Source organism: Ranitomeya variabilis, chromosome 1 (assembly GCF_051348905.1).
Source record: "Ranitomeya variabilis isolate aRanVar5 chromosome 1, aRanVar5.hap1, whole genome shotgun sequence".
Lineage (NCBI taxonomy): Eukaryota > Metazoa > Chordata > Amphibia > Anura > Dendrobatidae > Ranitomeya > Ranitomeya variabilis.
The window spans coordinates 30673839-30696776 of NC_135232.1; the positions used below are offsets into that span (position 1 = coordinate 30673839).

General features: G+C 49.1%; 1 protein-coding gene across 1 annotated transcript in view; it reads left to right on the top strand.

Moving 5' to 3' along the window:
* The window catches only part of LOC143803945 (class I histocompatibility antigen, F10 alpha chain-like), a 165229-nt gene that overhangs the window by 52177 nt on the left and 90114 nt on the right, over window positions 1-22938 (top strand). The window contains exon 3 of the mRNA XM_077281700.1: window positions 19822-20100. Within this exon, the coding sequence (XP_077137815.1) occupies window positions 19822-20100 (279 nt within the window). The remainder of the gene's footprint in view (window positions 1-19821; window positions 20101-22938) is intronic.

Genomic DNA, 22938 nt, shown 5'->3' on the forward strand with positions numbered 1-22938 from the left:
GAGGTCTGTGCGGGGCTCTTGGGGGTCTGTGCGGGCTCTCGGGGGTCTGTGCGGGCTGCCGGGGGTCTGTGCGGGGCTCTCAGGGGTCTGTGCGGGCTGCCGGGGGGTCTGTGCGAGCTGCCGGGGGTCTGTGCGGGGCTCTCGGGGGTCTGTGCTTGCTGCCGGGGGTCTGTGCGGGGCTCTCTGGGTCTGTGTGGGCTGCTGGGGGTCTGTGCGGGGCTCTCGGGGGTCTGTGCGGGCTGCCGGGGGTCTGTGCGGGGCTCTCCGGGTCTGTGCGGGCTGCTGGGGGTCTGTGCGGGGCTGTTGGGGTTGTGCGGGGGTCTGTGTGTGTGTGTGTGTGTGTGTGTGCAGGCATCGTCCAATGGGACTACAAGTCCCATCGGGCTATGCCTGCTGCAGTGACAGTGATTGACACATTAACCAATGATGGGACAGTACTAGTCCCATCATCCGGCTAATGTGTTGAATGTAAACAAAACAAAAAACAAAACACAAACATATAACATACAACATACAACAGAACATACAACATATAACAGTACATACAACATATAACATACAACAGAACATACAACATATAACAGAACATACAGTACAGACCACAAGTTTGGACACAGCTTCTCATTTAATAATTTTTCTGTATTTTCATGACTATGAAAATTGTACATTCACACTGGAGGCATCAAAACTATGAATTAACACATGTGGAATTATATATTTAACAAAAAAGTGTGAAACAACTGAATTTATGTCTTATATTCTAGGTTCTTCAAAGTAGCTATCTTTTGCTTTGATGATTGCTTTGCACACTCTTGGCATTCTCTTGATGAGCTTCAAGAGGTAGTCACCAGGAATGGTTTTCACTTCACAGGTGTGCCCTGTCAGTTTAATAAGTGGGATTTCTTGCCTTATAAATGGGGTTGGGACCATCAGTTGTGTTGAGCAGAAGTCTGGTGGATACACAGCTTATAGTCCTACTGAATAGACTGTTAGAATTTGTATTATGGCAAGAAAAAAGCAGCTAAGTAAAGAAAAATGAGTGGCCATCATTACTTTAAAAAATGAAGGTCAGTCAGTCCAAAAAATTGGAAAAACTTTGAAAGTGTCCCCAAGTGCAGTGGCAAAAACCATCAAGTGCTACAAAGAAACTGGCTCACATGAGGACCGCCCCAGGGAAGGAAGACCAAGAGTCACCTCTGCTTCTGAGGATAAGTTTATCTGAGTCACCAGCCTCAGAAATCGCAGGTTAACAGCAGCTCAGATTAGGGACCAGGTCAATGTCTAGCAGCAGACACATCTCTACAACAACTGTTAAGAGGAGACTTTGTGCAGCAGGCCTTCATGGTAAAATAGCTCCTAGGAAACCACTGCTAAGGACAGGCAACAAGCAGAAGAGACTTGTTTGGGCTAAATAACATAAGGAATGGACATTAGACCAGTGGAAATCTGTGCTTTGGTCTGATGAGTCCAAATTTGAGATCTTTGGTTCCAACCACCGTGTCTTTGTGAGACGCAGAAAAGGTGAACGGATGGACTCTACATGCCTGGTTCCCACCGTGAAGCATGGACGAGGAGGTGTGATGGTGTGGGGGTGCTTTGCTGGTGACACTGTTGGGGATTTATTCAAAATTGAAGGCATACTGAACCAGCATGGCTACCACAGCATCTTACAGCGGCATGCTATTCCATCCGGTTTGCGTTTAGTTGGACCATCATTTATTTTTCAACAGGACAATGACCCCAAACACACCTCCAGGCTGTGTAAGGGCTATTTGACCAAGAAGGAGAGTGATGGGGTGCTACGCCAGATGACCTGGCCTCCACAGTCACCAGACCTGAACCCAATCGAGATGGTTTGGGGTGAGCTGGACCGCAGGGTGAAGGCAAAAGGGCCAACAAGTGCTAAGCATCTCTGGGAACTCCTTCAAGATTGTTGGAAGACCATTCCCGGTGACTACCTCTTGAAGCTCATCAAGAGAATGCCAAGAGTGTGCAAAGCAGTCATCACAGCAAGAGGTGGCTACTTTGAAGAACCTAGAATATAAGACATAATTTCAGTTGTTTCACACTTTTTTGTTAAGTATATAATTCCATATGTGTTAATTCATAGTTTTGATGCCTTCAGTGTGAATGTACAATTTTCATAGTCATGAAAATACAGAAAAATCTTTAAATGAGAACGTGTGTCCAAACTTTTGGTCTGTAATGTACAACAGAACATACAACATATAACATACAACAGAACATACAACATACTGTATAACATACAACATATAACAGTACATACAACATATAACATACAACATATAGCAGAACATACAACATATAACATACAACAACATATAACATATAACAGAACATACAACAGAACATACAACATATAACATACAACATATAACATATAACAAAACATATAACATACAACATATAATATACAACAACATATAACATATAACAGAACATACAACATATAACAGTACATACAACATATATCTACATATAACTGTACATACAACATGCAACATATAACAGAACATGCAACATATAACAGAACATACAACATATAACAGTACATACAACATATATCTACATACAACATATAACTGTACATACAACATGCAACATATAACAGAACATACAACATATAACAGAACATACAACATATAACAGAACATACAACATATAACAGTACATACAACATGCAACATAACAATACATACAACATATAACTGTACATACAACATATAACAGTACATACAACATATATCTGTACATACAACATGCAACAAATAACAGTACATACAACATATAATTGTACATACAACATATAATTGTACATACAACATGCAACATAAAAAAATGGATCAGTTGCATCAGGTTTTCACTATTTGCAACGGATCCCTTTTTTCAAAAATTCGCCGGATCCTGCCTGATGGATAGATGTAGATAGATATATGGATAGTTAGGCTACTTTCACAGATCAGTTTGTTTCCGTCAGGCAGGATCCGGTGAATTTTTTGAAAAAACGGATCCGTTGCAAATGGTGAAAAACTGATGCAACGGATCCGTGTTTTTTTTTTTAGAGAGAGAGAGAGAATGGAAGATGTGCATGATTTCAATGGAAAAATGCATGAAAAACCGGATTCGGAGGCCTGATTCATCATTTCACATCTCAGTTTCATACATTTTTTGCCAGACCTGTCGCTGTGTGTTTTTTCGCCGGACAGAAAAAACTTTCCTCTGTACGTTATCATCGTCTGGCGGAAACAGTTTTCTTTGACGGATCCAGCAAAAACCAGATGAAACGTGAGGCCATCAGGCGCAATCCGGTGCTAATACAACTCTATGAGAAAAACCGGATCCGGAAAAAAAAACGGATCAGTTTTTTTCAAAACTCTCCGGATTATGCCTGACGGCAAAAACCTGATGTGTGATAGTAGCCTAACTATCCATATATCTATCTACATCTATCTATCTCATTCTATCTATCTATCTATCTATCTATCTATATACATCTATCTATCTGTCTGTCTGTCTATCTACCTATCTATCTGTCTATCTATGTGTGTAATGGATGGAGTGTGGGTTGGACAAATGTAAAAGAGGAGGTTGGACAAGACATGACATCACAAATCTTTTTTTTTGTTCAATAATACATCTTTATTTAGATTTCTGTAACGCATACAAAAACGCATCAAAAACGCACCTACGTTTTCTGCCAAGAGCTGCGGATTTAGTGCAGAAAAATCCGCAGGCAAATCTGCAACGTGTGCACCAGTAGCGTAACTACCGGGGGGGCAGAGGGTGCGGGCTCCCCGGGCCCGGTGCTCTGAGGGGGCCCACCCGGAGCTACGCCACTGTAACAGTTACATTCTGCGGCAGAGCAGGGAGAATCGATCTCCCTGTTCTGCCGTCCGCCGTCATAGGAAGATCAGCTGTACCGGCATTTAGCCGATACAGCTGATCGCATTGATGGGAGAAGGAGCGCTACGCTCCTTCTCCCATCATCCCCTTGTCAGTGGGCGCGATGACGTCCCTGCCCGGTGCCCGCTGTCAGGAGATCAGCGGGAGCAGCGCAGGAACCAGGAAGAAGAGAGGTGAGTATTTATTTTTTTTAATGGGTGCTGCTGCCTTATTACAGGGGCTGCCTATGGGGGCTGCCTTTTTACAGGGTCTGCCTATGGGGGTACTGCCTTATTACAGGGTTTGCCTATGGGGGCTGCCGTATGCTATAGAGTCTGCCTATGGGGAGTGCATTATACTATATTGTGGACTATTTGGTGCATTATGCTACTGTATCTGGAGGCTATATAGGGGGCCATCATACAGTATGGAGATTACAGTGTGGGGGTCATTATACATTGTTGGAGCCATCAAACAGTTTGGGGGCTACTAAGGAGTCAGTATACTGTATGGATGCATTATACTGTGTATAAGAAAGCATCATGCTGTGTATAGGGGAGCTGTACAGGGGGGAGACTCGGGACTTTATTAAATGTAAAGTGGGCACTTATTGTTATAGGGGAACTCAGGTTCCTGTGGCTATCAAAGGGGCACACAGGGCATTATTACTTTCTAGGGGCAAAATATGAGCAGTATTTTCTAGGGCACTTGCACCCAGTATTACTATATTATAGAGGGGTGCTTTAGAATTTAGAGGGCACAGAGAACCACACAGCAGGTGCAGTAATAGGGACACATACGGCAGCAGCGGCTCAGTATTGGGGTATCAGGGGCAGTAATAGGGACACATACGGCAGCAGCGGCTCAGTATTGGGGTATCAGGTGCAGTAATAGGGACACATACAGCAGCAGCGGCTCAGTATTGGGGTATTAGGAGCAGTAATAGGGACACATACGGCAGCAGCGGCTCAGTATTGGGGTATCAGGTGCAGTAATAGGGACACATACGGCAGCAGCGGCTCAGTATTGGGGTATCAGGTGCAGTAATAGGGACACATACGGCAGCAGCGGCTCAGTATTGGGGTATCAGGTGCAGTAATAAGGACACATACGGCAGCAGCGGCTCAGTATTGGGGTATCAGGGGCAGTAATAGGGACACATACGGCAGCAGAGGCTCAGTATTGGGGTATCAGGTGCAGTAATAGGGACACATACGGCAGCAGCGGCTCAGTATTGGGGTATCAGGGGCAGTAATAGGGACACATATGGCAGCAGCGGCTCAGTATTGGGGTATCAGGTGCAGTAATAGGGACACATACAGCAGCAGCGGCTCAGTATTGGGGTATTAGGAGCAGTAATAGGGACACATACGGCAGCAGCGGCTCAGTATTGGGGTATCAGGTGCAGTAATATGGACACATACGGCAGCAGAGGCTCAGTATTGGGGTATCAGGTGCAGTAATAGGGACACATACGGCAGCAGCAGCTCAGTACTGGGGTATCAGGTGCAGTAATAGTTACACATATGGCAGCAGCGGCTCAGTATTGGAGTATCAGGTGCAGTAATATGGACACATACGGCAGCAGCGGCTCAGTATTGGGGTATCAGGTGCAGTAATAGGGACACATACGGCAGCAGCAGCTCAGTATTGGGGTATCAGGGGCAGTAATAGGGACACATACGGCAGCAGCGGCTCAGTATTGGAGTATCAGGTGCAGTAATATGGACACATACGGCAGCAGCGGCTCAGTATTGGGGTATCAGGTGCAGTAATAGGGACACATACGGCAGCAGCGGCTCAGTATTGGGGTATCAGGTGCAGTAATAGGGACACATACGGCAGCAGCGGCTCAGTATTGGGGTATCAGGGGCAGTAATAGGGACACATACGGCAGCAGCGGCTCAGTATTGGGGTATCAGGTGCAGTAATAGTTACACATATGGCAGCAGTGGCTCAGTATTGGAGTATCAGGTGCAGTAATAGGGACACATATGGCAGCAGCGCTCAGTATTGGGGTATCAGGGGCAGTAATAGGGACACATACAGGAGCAGCGGCTCAGTATTGGGGTATCAGGGGCAGTAATAGGGACACATACGGCAGCAGCGGCTCAGTATCGGGGTATCAGGGGCAGTAATAGGGACACATACGGCAGCAGAGGCTCAGTATTGGGGTATCAGGTGCAGTAATAGGGACACATACGGCAGCAGCGGCTCAGTATTGGGGTATCAGGGGCAGTAATAGGGACACATATGGCAGCAGCGGCTCAGTATTGGGGTATCAGGTGCAGTAATAGGGACACATACAGCAGCAGCGGCTCAGTATTGGGGTATTAGGAGCAGTAATAGGGACACATACGGCAGCAGCGGCTCAGTATTGGGGTATCAGGTGCAGTAATATGGACACATACGGCAGCAGAGGCTCAGTATTGGGGTATCAGGTGCAGTAATAGGGACACATACGGCAGCAGCAGCTCAGTATTGGGGTATCAGGGGCAGTAATAGGGACACATACGGCAGCAGAGGCTCAGTATTGGGGTATCAGGTGCAGTAATAGGGTCACATACGGCAGCAGCGGCTCAGTATTGGGGTATCAGGTGCAGTAATATGGACACATACGGCAGCAGAGGCTCAGTATTGGGGTATCAGGGGCAGTAATAGGGACACATACGGCAGCAGCGGCTCAGTATTGGGGTATCAGGTGCAGTAATATGGACACATACGGCAGCAGAGGCTCAGTATTGGGGTATCAGGTGCAGTAATAGGGTCACATACGGCAGCAGCAGCTCAGTACTGGGGTATCAGGTGCAGTAATAGTTACACATATGGCAGCAGCGGCTCAGTATTGGAGTATCAGGTGCAGTAATATGGACACATACGGCAGCAGCGGCTCAGTATTGGGGTATCAGGTGCAGTAATAGGGACACATACGGCAGCAGCAGCTCAGTATTGGGGTATCAGGGGCAGTAATAGGGACACATACGGCAGCAGCGGCTCAGTATTGGAGTATCAGGTGCAGTAATATGGACACATACGGCAGCAGCGGCTCAGTATTGGGGTATCAGGTGCAGTAATAGGGACACATACGGCAGCAGCGGCTCAGTATTGGGGTATCAGGTGCAGTAATAGGGACACATACGGCAGCAGCGGCTCAGTATTGGGGTATCAGGGGCAGTAATAGGGACACATACGGCAGCAGCGGCTCAGTATTGGGGTATCAGGTGCAGTAATAGTTACACATATGGCAGCAGTGGCTCAGTATTGGAGTATCAGGTGCAGTAATAGGGACACATATGGCAGCAGCGCTCAGTATTGGGGTATCAGGGGCAGTAATAGGGACACATACAGGAGCAGCGGCTCAGTATTGGGGTATCAGGAGCAGTAATAGGAACACATATGTAAGGAGGTGAAACACAAGAAGAGTCTGGGGGCAGTTACCTTCTCGGCTCTGTGCCTGGAACCATTGAGCCTTCCCCAGGGGGCAGACTTAGAGACTGGGACAGGAAGGAAGCAGGCAGAGAGCGGGAAAGGCACGGGCGCAAGGGACAGAGCAGCGTGAGCAGCGGTCAGAGCTGGGTGCAGCTGCGCTCCGGGAGAGAGAGAGCTCCCTGTCTGAGAACAAATACAGGGAGACTGCCCAGAAAGACTGCATCTTGTGAGTACATGAAAGCGGACTCTGCTGTGACTGGAGAGGAGTGCTTTGAGACCCGTGTAGAGACATTGGCCCGTGCAGAGACTTCGACCCCCTGGTCCCCGCGGTATCAGTACAGAGACTGTGATTCCTGGTACAGAGACTTAACAGTGCAGAGCCCCTGATCCCTGGCTGAGCTGTAAAAGCTAAAGACTCAGACCCTGTGCATACCACATTAACTCCCGAAAGCCCAGGCAGCAGGCTCCTAAAGACTACTCAGCCCACGGACAACAGAGGGACGACAAGTGCCGCTGTTTCTCGGCGCCTACGTTGGAGAAGACGACCCTTCAAGCAAGTCCTCATCAGACTGATAAGTGTTCTTTTCTCAAGAAATCTTGCTTTCTCCTGTTACATTGTTTGACTCCCATATTTTGCACTGTTTTATTGCGTTATTTCCCATTGCTTCCTCCCTGCGAGGAGAACCTGATTCCCATTATTAAACCCCTCAACTGTTGGTCTGTCTGTTCCGTGGTGACACACTCAGTATCTGCATACTATTACACTTGGTGTAGTCGGCAGGATGTCACACGGTAGCGCGGATAGGGCAGACCAAGCAGCTAGGGAAGTTCACAGGTCTAGCATTTCCCTGGGAGCCATGTTGAATAATTTGCCAAGGTTCACTGGGAACAATGTAATGCTGTGGAGTTGGACGGAGCGTATCCGGGGAATGATGCGGATGCATCCCATGACACCAGCCCTGGAGGCAGAAATTGCATTGATGGCCCTGGAGGGGGAGGCATAGGATTCTGTCATGCATAGGGCCCCCCGGGAGAGAGATACCCTGGACAAAGTGCTGTGCATACTTGAGGAGACACATGGGGATCCCACTGACGTAGGGGAACTTCGCATGCGACTGTTTCACTGGGTACAACAGGAGGGGGAGACCGTGACCCAATTCATGAACGCCCTACAAGAGCTTCACACTGCTATCAGACGAAAGGACGGTGTAGGGGTTGGGTCAGTTGATGTGGTGCTCAGAGATCAGCTGGTGACAGGACTGCGTGACGCAATGATGAAACAATGTATGAGAGAACACCGTGTGCACAGTCACAATGTGGTGCATAGACTAGGTTCCCAAACCGTTAGTATAAACAAAAAAGAAAGTCTAGCACTCAACTTCGGTAAACGTGAAAAGACGTTTTTTATTTTGTAGCACTCGAAACGTTTCAGTCCTATCATGGACTTTCATCAGTCATGTGCCAGTGTGGGCCTGTGGGGCCAGGTAAGAGCCAGGAGATGTAGGCTAAAAAACGGAAGGTACAAAGAGAAAACCCTATACGGCACAAATAAGGGAAGTAGTATATGCTTAATTGCGGTGTAACATGTGGATGTAAATACCTCCGGTATACAGTGGCACCTATGGGCCGAGACAGTGCCGATTGCAGGATGAGGGTGCAGCCTTCAGACGCGGTATCCGCCGCTAGTCTCAGACTGATGAAAGTCCATGATAGGACTGAAACGTTTCGAGTGCTACAAAATAAAAAACGTCTTTTCACGTTTACCGAAGTTGAGTGCTAGACTTTCTTTTTTGTTTATAGCAATGATGAAACAGGCACTGCGAGAGCGCATGCGAGTAAAGCCAGACATGACTTTCTCTGAGGTTGGCAGTGAGGCGCATGTGCGAGAACAAGAACAGGGAGTGACGGGGCTGGTGGGAAGGGTGCAGAGCGGGGAGGTAACCACCACCGCAGGCAATATCCCCAAGTGGGTGCAGGACCTGAGAATGGAGATTAGGCAGGTCCGTGAAGAAATGGCGACCTCCAGAAGAACTCTGGCAGAAGGGGCCAGCCCTCTGGTGCGAGACAGAGAAGCTGCCCCCCGAAAGGAGGGTGAAACTACCAGGAGGAGAAGCCCTCTTACATGCTACACTTGTGGAGAATCCGGTCACATTGCTCGATGGTGTCCCCGGCTGAGCCGACCATCCCCGCGCCCTCCTTTAAACTACCGTATTTTTCAGACTACAAGACGCACTTTTTTCCCCAAAAATGTAAGGGGAAAATGGGGGTGCGTCTTGTAGTCGGAATATACTTACAAATTATGCGGCAGTGGCGGCGGTCCCGATGCAGCCTCCCTTCCCATGCTGGTGCGGCTGTGGCTGTGCTGCGGACTGGGACTGTGCTGCGGGCAGGGGCTGTGCTGTGGGGCTGTGGCAGCGGCTCTCTGGGCTCAGTGGGGGCTCTGACGGCATTTCTTCAAAGCCTGGAGGCCCCCCGTTCATCCGGCATGTTGCGGTGGCCTCCGAGAACATAGGCGCCAGGAAAATGGCCGCCGGGCCGGCGCATGCTCAGATTCAAATCTCGTCAATGAGATCTCGTCTCCCGAGATCTCGGGGCGAGATCTCGGCAACAAGATCTGAATCTGAGCGTGCGCCAGCCCGGCGGCCATTTTCCTGGCGCACATGTTCTCGGAGGCCACCGCAACATGCCGGACGAGCGGGGGGCCTCCGGGCTTTGAAGAAATGCCGTCAGAGCCCCCACTGAGCCCAGAGAGCCGCTGCCACAGCCCCGCAGCACAGCCTGTGCCCCAGAGCACAGCCACTGCCCGCAGCACAGCTTGTGCCCCAGAGCCCAGCCTGTGCCCCAGAGCCCAGCCACTGCCCGCAGCACAGCTTGTGCCCCAGAGCCCAGCCTGTGCCCCAGAGCCCAGCCACTGCCCGCAGCACAGCTTGTGCCCCAGAGCCCAGCCACTGTTCTGGAGCGGAGCACAGCCCCTGCCCCGGAGCACAGAGCCTCCACCCCTGCCCAAGCACAGAGCACCGGCCTGGGATGGGATTTCCTGGAGGTCAACGCACCAGCCTGGACCACCGAAAGGCCCCTGTGACCACTTCTCCACCTATGGCGATCCCTTCACTGGTAAGCTGAATTCGGACTGTAAGACGTACCCCCATTTGAAACATTTTTTTTTTCCTTATTTTTATTCTGAAAATTTGGGGTGCGTCTTATCGTCCGGTGCGTCTTATAGTCCGAAAAATACGGTATGTGGCTCTGAGCTTGAGGGTTACCGCTCAGAGCGTGAAGAACAGAGGAGGAGTAGTAAAAGTCCCCACAGGCTTGTTTCCACGTGCCCTCTGGTCTGGGCAGAAATCAATGGAAGAGCAGTGCGGTGCTTGATAGACACCGGCTCACAAGTGACCACCATGCCTGAGAGATATTTCTGCCGTCACTTCACAGAGGCTCTACGGCCCGAATGGGGCCCTGTGATCAAACTTATGGCGGCCAATCACTTGCCCATCCCGGTCGCAGGGGTGGTATGGATGAACATAGAGGTCTGCGGAAAAGACCTCGGGAGAAGAGGAGTGGTACTGGTGGATTGAGAGGTAGCTAAAGACCATACCGTGACCCTGGGCATGAATGTGTTAAAAGACCTCGGAAGCCTGGTTTTCAACGAGTCCCCGAAACAGTTCCTGCATCAATAGAGCGACCAAACCCCCCAGAGAAGGGTCTTTCAACAACTGATACGGACCGCCCAGGTCCGGGAAGCATACAGCGATGGAAAGTCATCTCCCCTGCCTCAGTCAATCGAGTGTTGCCCCCTGGGCAGACAGTGCTTCCCCTGCCTATACGAGCTGGCATCCCGCTGGAAGGGGTCGAAGTCCAAATTGAGCCCAGCAGAGCCGACCAGCTGCCGTTAGGAATATTGGTCGCACGGTCCCTGGCTACCATGCGGGATGGAACTGTCCGTGTGCGCTGCATAAATTTGGGGGAGACAGATACAACTTTGCCCCCTAGAAGCGAAGTCGCTCAAATCCTGGGCCTCCCAGACGAGTTGGTCCCCACTGAGGCGGTACAGCTGACAGCAAGGCCAGAAGATCCATAGCTGGTGACCATCAAAGCGGAGGCAGCTCCAGACCCCAGATTACTGCAAGAAGGGCGCCAGATACTGGAATGCATGAGGGCGGAGCTCTCAGAACTTACTCCGCAGCAGGTACCTCAGGTGGAAGCCATATTGGGGAAATTTCAGGATGCGTTCACCAAAGATGAAGATGACTTTGGACGTACCACAGCCATCACCCACGAGATACCCACAGGGGATGCGGCACCAATCCGGGAACGGTACCGCCAAATACCCCCACAGATGTACCAGGAGGTGAAGGGAATGCTGTCACACAGGCTGAAGAAGTGAGTTATACGCGAGAGTCAGAGCCCGTACGCTGCCCCTATAGTCTTGGTGAGAAAGAAAGACGGGTCCTTGCGGTTCTGTGTGGACTATCGCCGGCTCAACGCTTGCACAGTGCGGAACTCGTACCCACTGCCCAGGATAGAGGAGTCCCTGACGGCACTAGGGAATGCCAGATATTTCTCCACGTTAGACTTGGCCAGCGGCTACTGGCAGGTGCCCATGTCTGAGCAAGACCGAGCCAAGACGGCTTTCATCCTTCCGATGGGACTGTATGAGTTCGACTGGATGCCCTTCGGCCTAGCAAACGCCCCAGGAACATTTCAGCAACTCATGGAGAGATGTCTGGGAGACCTGAACTTTGAAGCCACGTTGATCTACTTGGATGATATCATCGTCTTTGCCCCCACCTTTGAGGAGCATCTGCAGAGACTAGAGCAAGTTCTGAGTCGACTACAGAAGTATGGCTTGAAAGTGAAACCCCAGAAATGTCACCTCTTCCGTACCGAGATTGAATACTTGGGGCACGTTGTCTCCGCTGAGGGGGTGAGGCCTTCCCAGGAGAAGATCGCTGCGGTACAAGAGTGGCCAACTCCAAAAACTGTGAAAGATGTGTGTGCGTTCCTGGGACTCACAGGATAATTCAGACGCTTCGTAAAAGACTTTACCCGCCTTGCTAATCCACTACAAGAGTTGTTGAGGGGAGTGCCCTCTTGCACCAAAAACAGGAATATACAGTGGGGGAAGCGTCAGGAGGAGGCATTCTTTGCTTTGAAGAAGGCTTTGACGGAGGCCCCCGTGCTGGCCTACGCTGACTTCACACAACCATTCATCTTGCACACTGATGGGGGCCTCGGGGCCATACTATCGCAGATGCAGGATGGGAAAGAGCGCGTCATCGCATACGCCAGTCGGTCTTTGCATGACTCGGAAAGGAATCCAGAAAACTACAGTTCATTTAAGCTGGAATTGTTGGTGCTGGTGTGGGCAATGACTGAGAAGTTCGTGGAATATCTGGCTGGCTCAGAAGTTCATGTACGCACCGATAACAATCCGTTGGCCCATCTCGAGAATGCCAAGTTAGGTGCCCTAGAACAACGTTGGGTAGCCGGAATGGCCAAGTTCTGATACAGAATTTCGTATAAAAGAGGAGCTGAGAATGTTCATGCGGATGCCCTCTCCTGAGTAAACTATCGCAAACCAGCACCCAGCCAGGATGAAGAACTGGAAGATGTGGAGGTTCCAGGTTTTGGAGAGACTGCCAGGACGGTGGCAGCATCTCGGGAAATTGAACAGGAAGAGGCCTGTGTGAATTTGCTGGAGCAGCGCCGCGATGAGTGGGTCCGAGTGCAGCAGGAGGATCCAGAGCTAGCTCAGTTGAGGTGGTTCGTGTCTGAACAAATGCCCAATTGGCACGAGAGGAGGTCCATGTCACCTGAAGTACTGAAGATGCTACGGCAGTGGGAGAGGCTCCAGTTGCGGGATGGTATCCAGTTTTGGAAGGTATTCCTGCAAACAGAACTCAGTCTTGTATGGCAGACGGTGATTCACTCGTCCTTGATAGACCAGGTGGCTAAGGAAGCACATGAGAAAGGAGCACACTTTGGGCCAGAAAAAAACTTTCCAGTGGTTACAACGCCTATTTTATCATCCCCACTTAAGGAACATTGTGGAGAAAGTATGTCAGCAATGCAGAAGTTGTGAGCTGGTCAAACACCAGAACAACAAGCTCCCACAGAGACGGTGAGGTCTTCTGGCCCCATGGACCTACTGGCAATAGATTACTTGACCATTGGACCAGCACACCAAGGCTATGAGCATTGTTTAGTGATGATAGACTTTACTAAATTTGCCGTAGTGATGCCCACACGGGACCAGACTGCCGAGTCTGGTGCTCACGCAATCTGCAAACACTTCATACAGGTGTACGGGTGTCCCAAGCGCATCCATTCTGATCAAGGGGCCTGCTTCCTCGGAAGAGAGATGGAGGAGCTGCACCAGCTGTACAAAATCGATAAGTCCCGGACCACCCCTTATCATCCACAGGGGAATGGGGTTTGTGAAAGATTTAACCGCACTCTGATTCAAATGCTGAGGACCCTGGAAGAGGACCAGAAGGCAAAGTGGACTGAGTCCGTCCCTGAATTGGTGTGGGCGTATAAAAATTGGAAAGACAGCACCACCGGATTCACCCCCTACTCTTTGTTCTTTGGCTGACCCGGGAAGTGGCTGGCAGAGCTGGAGCTGGAACCCGAGGAGGACTACCCACGGACGGGGTTGTACTCCTGGGTTCAAGAACATCATCGTCGGCTGCGGACAATTCAACGTCTAGTGCAGAACCGGCTGCAAGAATTGGAGCATCCCCAGGTAGCTACTCAAAAAGGGACAGCCCTGCGGCCTGGAGTCTTAGTGAGGGAAAAGCGCCCACACAACAAACTAGAGTACCGGTGGGAGAAAATGCCATATCGAGTGAAGCGGCGGCTCAGCAACGGGGGTCCCGTTTATGAGGTCCAGCCCGAAACGGAAGAGGGGACTCCCACCCGCACACTGCACAGGAATATGTTGCGTCCATGTTTGTCTCGAAGTCCTGAATCAGTCCAATTGGCTCCAGCGCCCACACCGGCTGTGCCAGTGATCAACGTAGATGTGGAAGATGAGGAAAACTCCCAATCTCTCCCAGGGAACAGGGCTGGTGCCTGAAACTACCAACGTATCGGAGGAAGCCTCGACTCCTCCCACAGCAGTTGACACCACCGCCCCTGCTGATTTGAGACGCTCTGAACGTTCAACGGCTGGTGTACCCCCTGTTCGCTACAATCAGGACGAGTTCATCTGGCAGCAGATTGTGCAAGGACTGGAAGATTGCCAACAGGAACTCCTGAAAATCTCGCCCGTGGAATGGCAAGCAAAAAGAGGGGGGGAATGTAAGGAGGTGAAACACCAGAAGAGTCTGGGGGCGGTTACCTTCTCGGCTCTGTGCCTGAAACCATTGAGCTGTGCTGCAGGTTCCCAAGGGGGCAGACTTAGAGACTGGGACAGGAAGGAAGCGGGCAGAAAGCGGGAAAGGCACGGGCGCAAGGGTCAGAGCAGCGTGAGCAGCGGTCAGAGCAGGGTGCAGCTGCGCTCCAGGAGAGAGAGAGCTCCCGGTCTGAGGACAAATACAGGGAGGCTGCCCAGAAAGACTGCATCTTGTGAGTACTTGAAAGTGGACTCTGCTGTGACTGGAGAGGGGCGCTTTGAGACCTGTGTAGAGACATTGGCCCGTGCAGAGACTTCGACCCCCTGGTCCCCGCGGTATCAGTACAGAGACTGTGATTCCTGGTACAGAGACTTAACAGTGGAGAGCCCCTGATCTCTGGCTGAGCTGTAAAGCTAAAGACTCAGAGCCTGTGCATACCACATTAACTCCCGAAACCCCAGGCAGCAGGCTCCTAGAGACTACTCAGCCCACGGACAACAGAGGGACGACAAGTGCCGCTGTTTCTCGGCGCCTACGTTGGAGAAGACGACCCTTCAAGCAAGTCCTCATCAGACTGATAAGTGTTATTTTCTCAAGAAATCTTGCTTACTCCAGTTACATTGTTTGACTCCCATATTTTTGCACTGTTTTATTGCGTTATTTCCCATTGCTTCCTCCCTGCGAGGAGAACCTGATTCCCATTATTAAACCCCTCAACTGTTGGTCTGTCTGTTCCGTGGTGACATACTCAGTACCTGCATACTATTACACATACAGCAGCGGCGCTCAGTATTGGGGTATCAGGTGCAGTAATAGGGACACATACGGCAGCAGCGGCTCAATATTTCGGGTATCAGCAGGATGAGGAGTTTGTGCAGGTTGGGAATAGATGGTGATGGGGCTGGAATATTAGAAGTGAAATGTGTCTTTGTTGTATTCTCTGCAGACGAGTTGTAACTGGAAGAAGTTGTCATGTTGGTCTGGGCCAGATGGAAAAGACGGGAAAAATGAACAATTCTATCAGAAAGGACGTCAGCGGTAAGACATTATCTGTAAATGTGCAGTGATCTGTTATATGTTCTGTAGGACTGGTATCTACCACTGACCATATGGCGGTAATATCCATGTTGGTCTTTATATAGAGGCCAGCTGTTTCCAGCCAGCTAACGCTCGGCATGCTCACTTCTATCTAATTAACGCCGCTAAACTAAACTAAAGTAAATAATGACAACATTCAATAGTGCTTACGCAGGTGGTAAATTAACTTAAAATGAAGTTAATGCCAATAATAATAATTAAAAATCAGAATAATACTAATACATTTTATTCACAGTGTAAAATCAAAAGCAAACTGGATTCATGTGGTAATGTGTGGGGACGCAGCCTCATGTGGTAATGTGGGGGGTGGGATTATGTGTGGCAATGTGGTGGGGGGCAGGATTGTGTGTGGTAATGTGGTGGGGGGGGTGGGATTATGTGTGGTAATGTGGTGGGGGGCGGGATTATGTGTGGTAATGTGGTGGGGGGGCGGGATTATGTGCGATAATGTGGTGGGGGAGGGATTATGTGTGGTAATGTGGTGGGGGGTGGGATTATGTGTGGTAATGTGGTGGGGGCGGGATTATGCATGGTGATGGGGTTGGGGGGCGGGATTATGTGTGGTAATGTGGTGGGGGGTGGGATTATGTGTGGTAATGTGGTGGGGGGCGGGATTGTGTGTGATAATGTGGTGGGGGGTGGGATAATGTGTGGTGATGGGGTGGGGGGCGGAGCTACTGTGCAGGGGCGAGATTATCTGTGGTAATGTGGTGGGGGGCGGGATTATGTGTGGTAATGTGGGGGGCAGGATTATGTGTGGTAATGTGGTGGGGGCAGGATTATGTGTGGTAATGTGCGGGGGCGGGATTGTGTGTGGTAATGTGGTGGGGCGGGATTGTGTGTGGTGATGTGTGGGGACAGAGCTACTGTGCAGGGGGCGGGATTAGCGAGGTTCTCCTCCACTATTAGGGCGCGTCACAGAGTTGTAATCAAGGTTACCTGGTTAGGGGCCCACTCAGAAGCTTCGCCCCCCCTGAACCAAAACCCTAGCTACGCCTCTGGTGTGCACATACCCTTATAATAGCGACACTGACATGGCTTTGCTGATATTCTACAGGGCATATATAACCCCTTACATTCAATCAAATATGTCTCTTGGGACTACCTATTCATGCTCCAAATGTGGTTCAGCTAATACTGATATATTCCACTAGATGGTGGCCCGATTCTAACGCATCGGGTATTCTAGAATATGTATGTATGTATGTATATAGCAGCCACATAGTATATAGTACAGGCCACCTAGTATATAGGAGCCATGTAGTATATAGCAGACAAATACTACGTGGCCTGTGCTATATACTATGTGGCTGCTATATACATACATACATATTGTAGAATACCTGATGCGTTAATACAGGCCACGCAGTATATAACAGTGGCCACGCAGTATATAACACAGGCCAAACAGTATATAACACAACCCACCTACTATATAACACAGCCCACGCAGTATATAGCAGCCACGCAGTATATAACACAGGCGACGTAGTATATAACACAGGCCACGCAGTATATAACACTTGCCACGTAATATATAGCACAGCCCACGCAGTATATAACACAGCCCACGCAGCACATAACACAGCCCACATAGTATCTAAAACTGGCCACATAGTATATAGCAGCCACGCAGTGTATAACACTGGCCATGTAGTATATAGCAGCCACGCAGTATATAACACTGCCCACGCAGTATTTAGCACCGTGAGCATCATATCCCTGTTAAAAAAATAATTAAAATAAAAAATAGTTATATACTCACCCGCCGGAATCCAGCGAAGCTCTGGCGATGCGCGCGCGGCTGCCACCATCTTCCGTTCCCAGGATGCATTGCGAAATTACCCAAAAGACTTAGCGGTCTCGCGAGACCGCTAAGTCTTCTGGGTAATTTCGCAATGCATCTCTGGGTACGGAAGATGGCGGCAGGCGCGAGCGCATCGTCACACTACTTAAGGTGAGAATAGCAGGTTGTTTTTTTTTAAATTATTTTTAACATCACATCTTTTTACTATTGACGCTGCATAGGCAGCATGAATAATAAAAAGTTGGGAACACACAGGGTTATGTTGTGAATTCCGTTCTTGGGCCCCATCCTGTGGTTATGAATGGTATTTTTGGGAGTTCTGCTCTTGGGCTCCCTCTGGTGGTTTCGAGTGGAACTTAGCAGCTGCCTTCACTAATCGGTTCCCTGGCCTTGTTATTTAACTGGGCTTTAGTCTGTAGTTGATGCCAGCTGTCAATGTTTTCCTGTTGGATTCAGTCCTCTCCTGGAAGTACTCTGTTGGCCAGTCCATTTCAGCTTAAGATAAGTTCTGCTAGTTCTTGGGTGTATCCCTGCTTTTGACCTTCTGTTCAGGTTTAAGTTATGTCTCTTTTGTCCAGCTTGTCATTATGAAATATTCAGGCTAGTTGGAAGCTCTCGGGTGCAGATTTGCCCCTCCACACCGTGAGTCGGTGTGGAGGTTATTTTTGTAAACTCTGCGTGGATTTTAGTTTTTATACTGACCGCACAGTATCCTTTTCTATCTCTGTCTATTTAGATAGTGTTGGCCTCCTTTGCTGAAATCTATTTTCATTTCTGAGTTTGTCATTTCCCTCTCCACTCACCGTTACTATTTGTGGGGGGCTATCTTTCCTTTTGGGGGTTTCTCTGAGGCGAGATAGCTTTCCATTTCCATCTTCAGGGGTAGTTAGTTCTTAGGCTGTGTCGAGGCGTCTAGGCAGAGATAGGAACGTCCCACGGCTATTTCTAGTGTTCGTGTTAGGAGTAGGGATTGCGGTCAGTAAAGCTACCACCTCCTCAGAGCTTGTACATTTTACCCACCAGGTCATTTCTGTGCTGCTCCGTAATCACCAGGTCATAACTGTGATTGTTGTCGGTGGAGCTGCCACCTCCTCGGAGCTTGTCCATGATTGGTTTTACCCACCAGGTCATCTCAGTGCTACTCCGTACCTACCAGGTCATCTCAGTGCTACTCCGTAACCACCAGGTCATAACAGAGTTAATAGCAACGGTAACGGAGTGCGTTACCCGCGGCATAACGCGGTCCGTTACCGCTGGCATTAACCCTGTGTGAGCGGTGAGGGGAGTATGGAGCGGGCGCCAGGCACTGACTGCAGGGGAGTAGAGAGGGACTAATCGGACTGTGCACGTCGCTGATTAGTCGCGGCAGCCATGACAGGCAGCCGGTGAGACCAATCAGCGACGTGCCGGAAGTTGCAGACAGAAAGACGGAAGTACTCCTTAGACAATTATATATAAAGATCACTTTTGGGGATGCATATCGTATTCATTCATATATCCAAAATACATATTGCATTACTTTTCCATTAAGACCTTAGTGGGCGGTTTTTAACATCCTGGCAGATAGTTATCAAAATATATCGAGATCATCAGATCATCACTAATTATTGGGCCTCGGCTACGAGGAAGAGTATCCTCCATCATTGGTTAAACCCAGCGCCACCACCACTAACACTTATTCAATCCAAAATTATGTTTTTGTTTATAATGGATTGGCTGGACACACTGACAAACAAATAAAACATGACCGGGAAATTCATCGAAAGATGGGCGTCGTTCATTCCCAGATTACGAGACAACACGAAAGACAGATTGAGACACTTCGTAATCGGGTTCCAATACCGTAGTCATTGACGTTATGTGAGAGTTCAGTTCGCACACAGTGGGGATGGGAGGGGTTGTTTTTTCCTTTTTTGGGGGGGGTTAAGTGTTAAACTCGTGGGATTTGTTGGATATCATTGCCTGTATGTACTACTATGCATTTAATAAACAGAGCTTAAAACAAAAGAGAGAAAACACAGTAGTCTGACAATAAATGGCTTCACCCAACCACTAACCATGAGTGGAGAAAAAGTTTTGGTGTTATCATTCATATTCTCTAAAAAAAAAAGGCCAAGAAGGCAAAAATTCTGCCGGGGTATGTAAACTTTTGAGCACAACTGTATATCATACACCTTCACATATTCCTGTATATTACATGTCACACACATACATTTGTGCTGTAACATGCTCCTGTGTTGTCTGCAGGTCTCCATATTCTCCAGGTGATGACCGGCTGTGAGCTGAGAGATGACGGCGGGGTCACAGGGTACCATCAGTTTGGATATGATGGGAGAGAGTTCCTGGCCCTGGACACAGAGACGTGGACATATGTCCCCACCATGGCGCAGGCCCAGATCACCGTACAGAGATGGAACAATCCAGACATAGAAGTGGGGGAGAGATGGAAGAATTATCTGGAGATTGAATGTACCGAGTTTCTGAAGAAACATGTGGAGAATGGGAGAGAAGATCTGGAGAGGAGAGGTGAGTGCTCATCATCACAGCCCCGCTGTCCGCGCCCCGTCCTGTCACCTCTGTGTGATGTGTGCATTGTGTGTGATATACAGTAGTGTTCAAAATAATAGCAGTATGTTCAAAAACATGAGTTAATCACTAAATCTTTGTACTAGTTTTTATTTCCATACACAGGAAACCATGCACACTGTTTTCTAATTCAAAACATAAAGAGAAATGTAGATAATTTTTAACTACTTTACAGGAAATAACAAAAATAAACATTGTACATTACTTTTTTTGAGGATTTCTCATTCCTGTGAATCACTAACCTAATATTTAGTTGTATGCAGCGTCGGACTGGAGCACCTTGGGCCCACCAGAGAAAATAATTCTTGGGGCCCACTATGTAGCTACATAGAAATAAATTCAAGACCATCAATTGTGTAGTAAAACACGCTAATATCAGGGCATAATATAAGGTAGTACACATTTTAATTATGTAGCAGGCATTGGGTAGCCCCTCATAGAATATAAAGTAGCCCCCCTCATAGAATATAATGTAGCCTCCCACAGAATTTAATGCAGCCCCCCATAGAATATAATGCAGCTCCCTCATAGAATTTAATGTAGCCTCCCTCATGGAATATAATGCAGCCCCCCTCATATGGTATAATACAGCACCCCACAAAATATAATGCAACCCCTCATAAAGTATAATGCAGCCCCCCATAGAATATAATGTAGCTCACTCATATGGCATAATGCAGCTCCTCCACAAAATATAATGTAGCCCCTCAGAGTATATTGCAACCCCCTAAGGTAGCCCACCATAGAATATACTGTAGCCCTCTCATAGGGCATAATGCAGCACCCCTCATATAGTATAATGTAGCCACCTGAGAGAATAATGCAGCCCCCACATATAATATAATGCAACCCCTCCACAGAATATAATATAGCCCCCTCAGAGTATAATGCCAACCCCTCATAAGGCAGCCCCCCATAGAATATACTGTAGCCCCTCATAGGGCATAATGCAGCCCCCCACAAAATTATAATGTAGCCCCCTCATAGGGTATAATGCAGCCCCCTGAAAGGGTATAATGCAGCCCCCTCCACCATCATCATTGTTCCCCCCTCCACCATTGTACTCATTACCACCTCCATCATTGCCTCCTCCCCCACTACCATTGTCCTTTCTGTTGCGAATTCCGTTCTTGGGCTCCCTCCGGTGGTTGTAAATGGCACTTTTGTGAATTCTGCCCGTGGGCTCCCTCCGGTGGTTTTAAGTGGAACTGCTGCTCCTTGGATTTAGCTTAGCAGCTGCTTCCACTGATCGTCTCTCCTGCTCTGCTATTTAGCCTGTGTAAGATTGCACTTACTTACGGGTTTGGGAATACTCGCTTGGCAGCAGGATAAACATAGACAGGCATGGTTTTTTCTCATAAATAGTCCATGTGGTTTATTATCCACTCAGCATAAACCACAGAAGGCCATGTTCCACATCACAGACCTCACATCATACTTAGCACTTCACAGTATATGGCTTTGAAGCACAGTCAGTAAACATGCAGGACCTTTGTCCAGTTGTCCTGGGTGACTGCATGCCGCACAGTTCAGTAACTGACCTTCAATAAAACACATAGTCCTTTCCCCATATCCGGGGTTACCTCGTAGGAGCTCCTGCTCCACAGGCTGACTCCTCGTCAGTCCATGGTCCTCACCACAGGTGACCTGTCCTCACCTCGTGCTGTTCAGGGCTAGCACACCAACACCGAGGTTTCTCTCAGGACCTTGCACCTGTCTCCCTCATGTGCTACCCACACACCTGCTTTACATAGCATCCATTAATCACATGACCAGTCGCTGTTTCAACACAATTATGTCTCCAAGTGCATCCCGAAGTGCACATGCAGCGCCCCCTGGCTGCAAGATTGGTCACTGCACCACATACCTCCCCCCTTTGTTCAACCCTATTGGGGTGGACACATGACATAAACCCGGGGTTCCGATACCGGGAACCCACGTCACCTTGTCCTACTAGGCGAGAGGCCCCTCTCAGTCGGGTTTGGGCATCATGGTCAATCTGGCGTCGCAATCCCCTTGCACCCATACGACCTGTCTGGACTGACTGTCAACACGTTCTCTACCGGGTCTCCCACCTAAGTCACTCAGCCCTGAGCTAACTGAGACGACACTTCTTTTATCTCTTTCATCAAGCCTCTTTCTGTAACCTCTCTGCTGGCCATTTCTTCCATGGTCTTTATGTCCTCTGTTAGCTTCACCTTGAGGAACTTCAGCCCTTAGCGAACCTCTTCGCCTCTCTAACCCATGAGATGAAGCTGGCGGCCATCTGTTTCCCATTTTCTGCAGCTCTTTATTCATCTGCTCTCTCTCACGTCTTAGCTGCTCGATCTCTTTTAGGTACGTTACGCGATACCCCAGGAGCATCGGGATATTCTCAAGACTCTCCATGGACCCGACAATAAGGAATGGAACCATCCCATCTTCACCCACGTCCTGGGCCTCGTCATCAGCCGGAATCCTCAGTCTCTTCACACCGGATTTATTCACTATCTCCTGCATCACTCTCCCAAGTCTTCCGACAACTTTCGCTACCAGAGCTTTGGGCACTAGCAGGGCCGTATTTGCCACTAGGCACTTGAGGGCACGTGCCTAGGGCGGTAAGATGCGGGGGGGCGGCACCTGAGCAAGGCAAGGTGTTTTTTTTGTTTTTTTTAAATAGTCCGGGTCCGCCCGCCCTCCCTTCTCCCTTCTCCCGCCCTCCTAAGTCTTATGGCTGCTGTGGGGGTGTCAGATACAGTGCGCCGCCCTCATGTGTACTGCACAGGGATCCGGAAACAA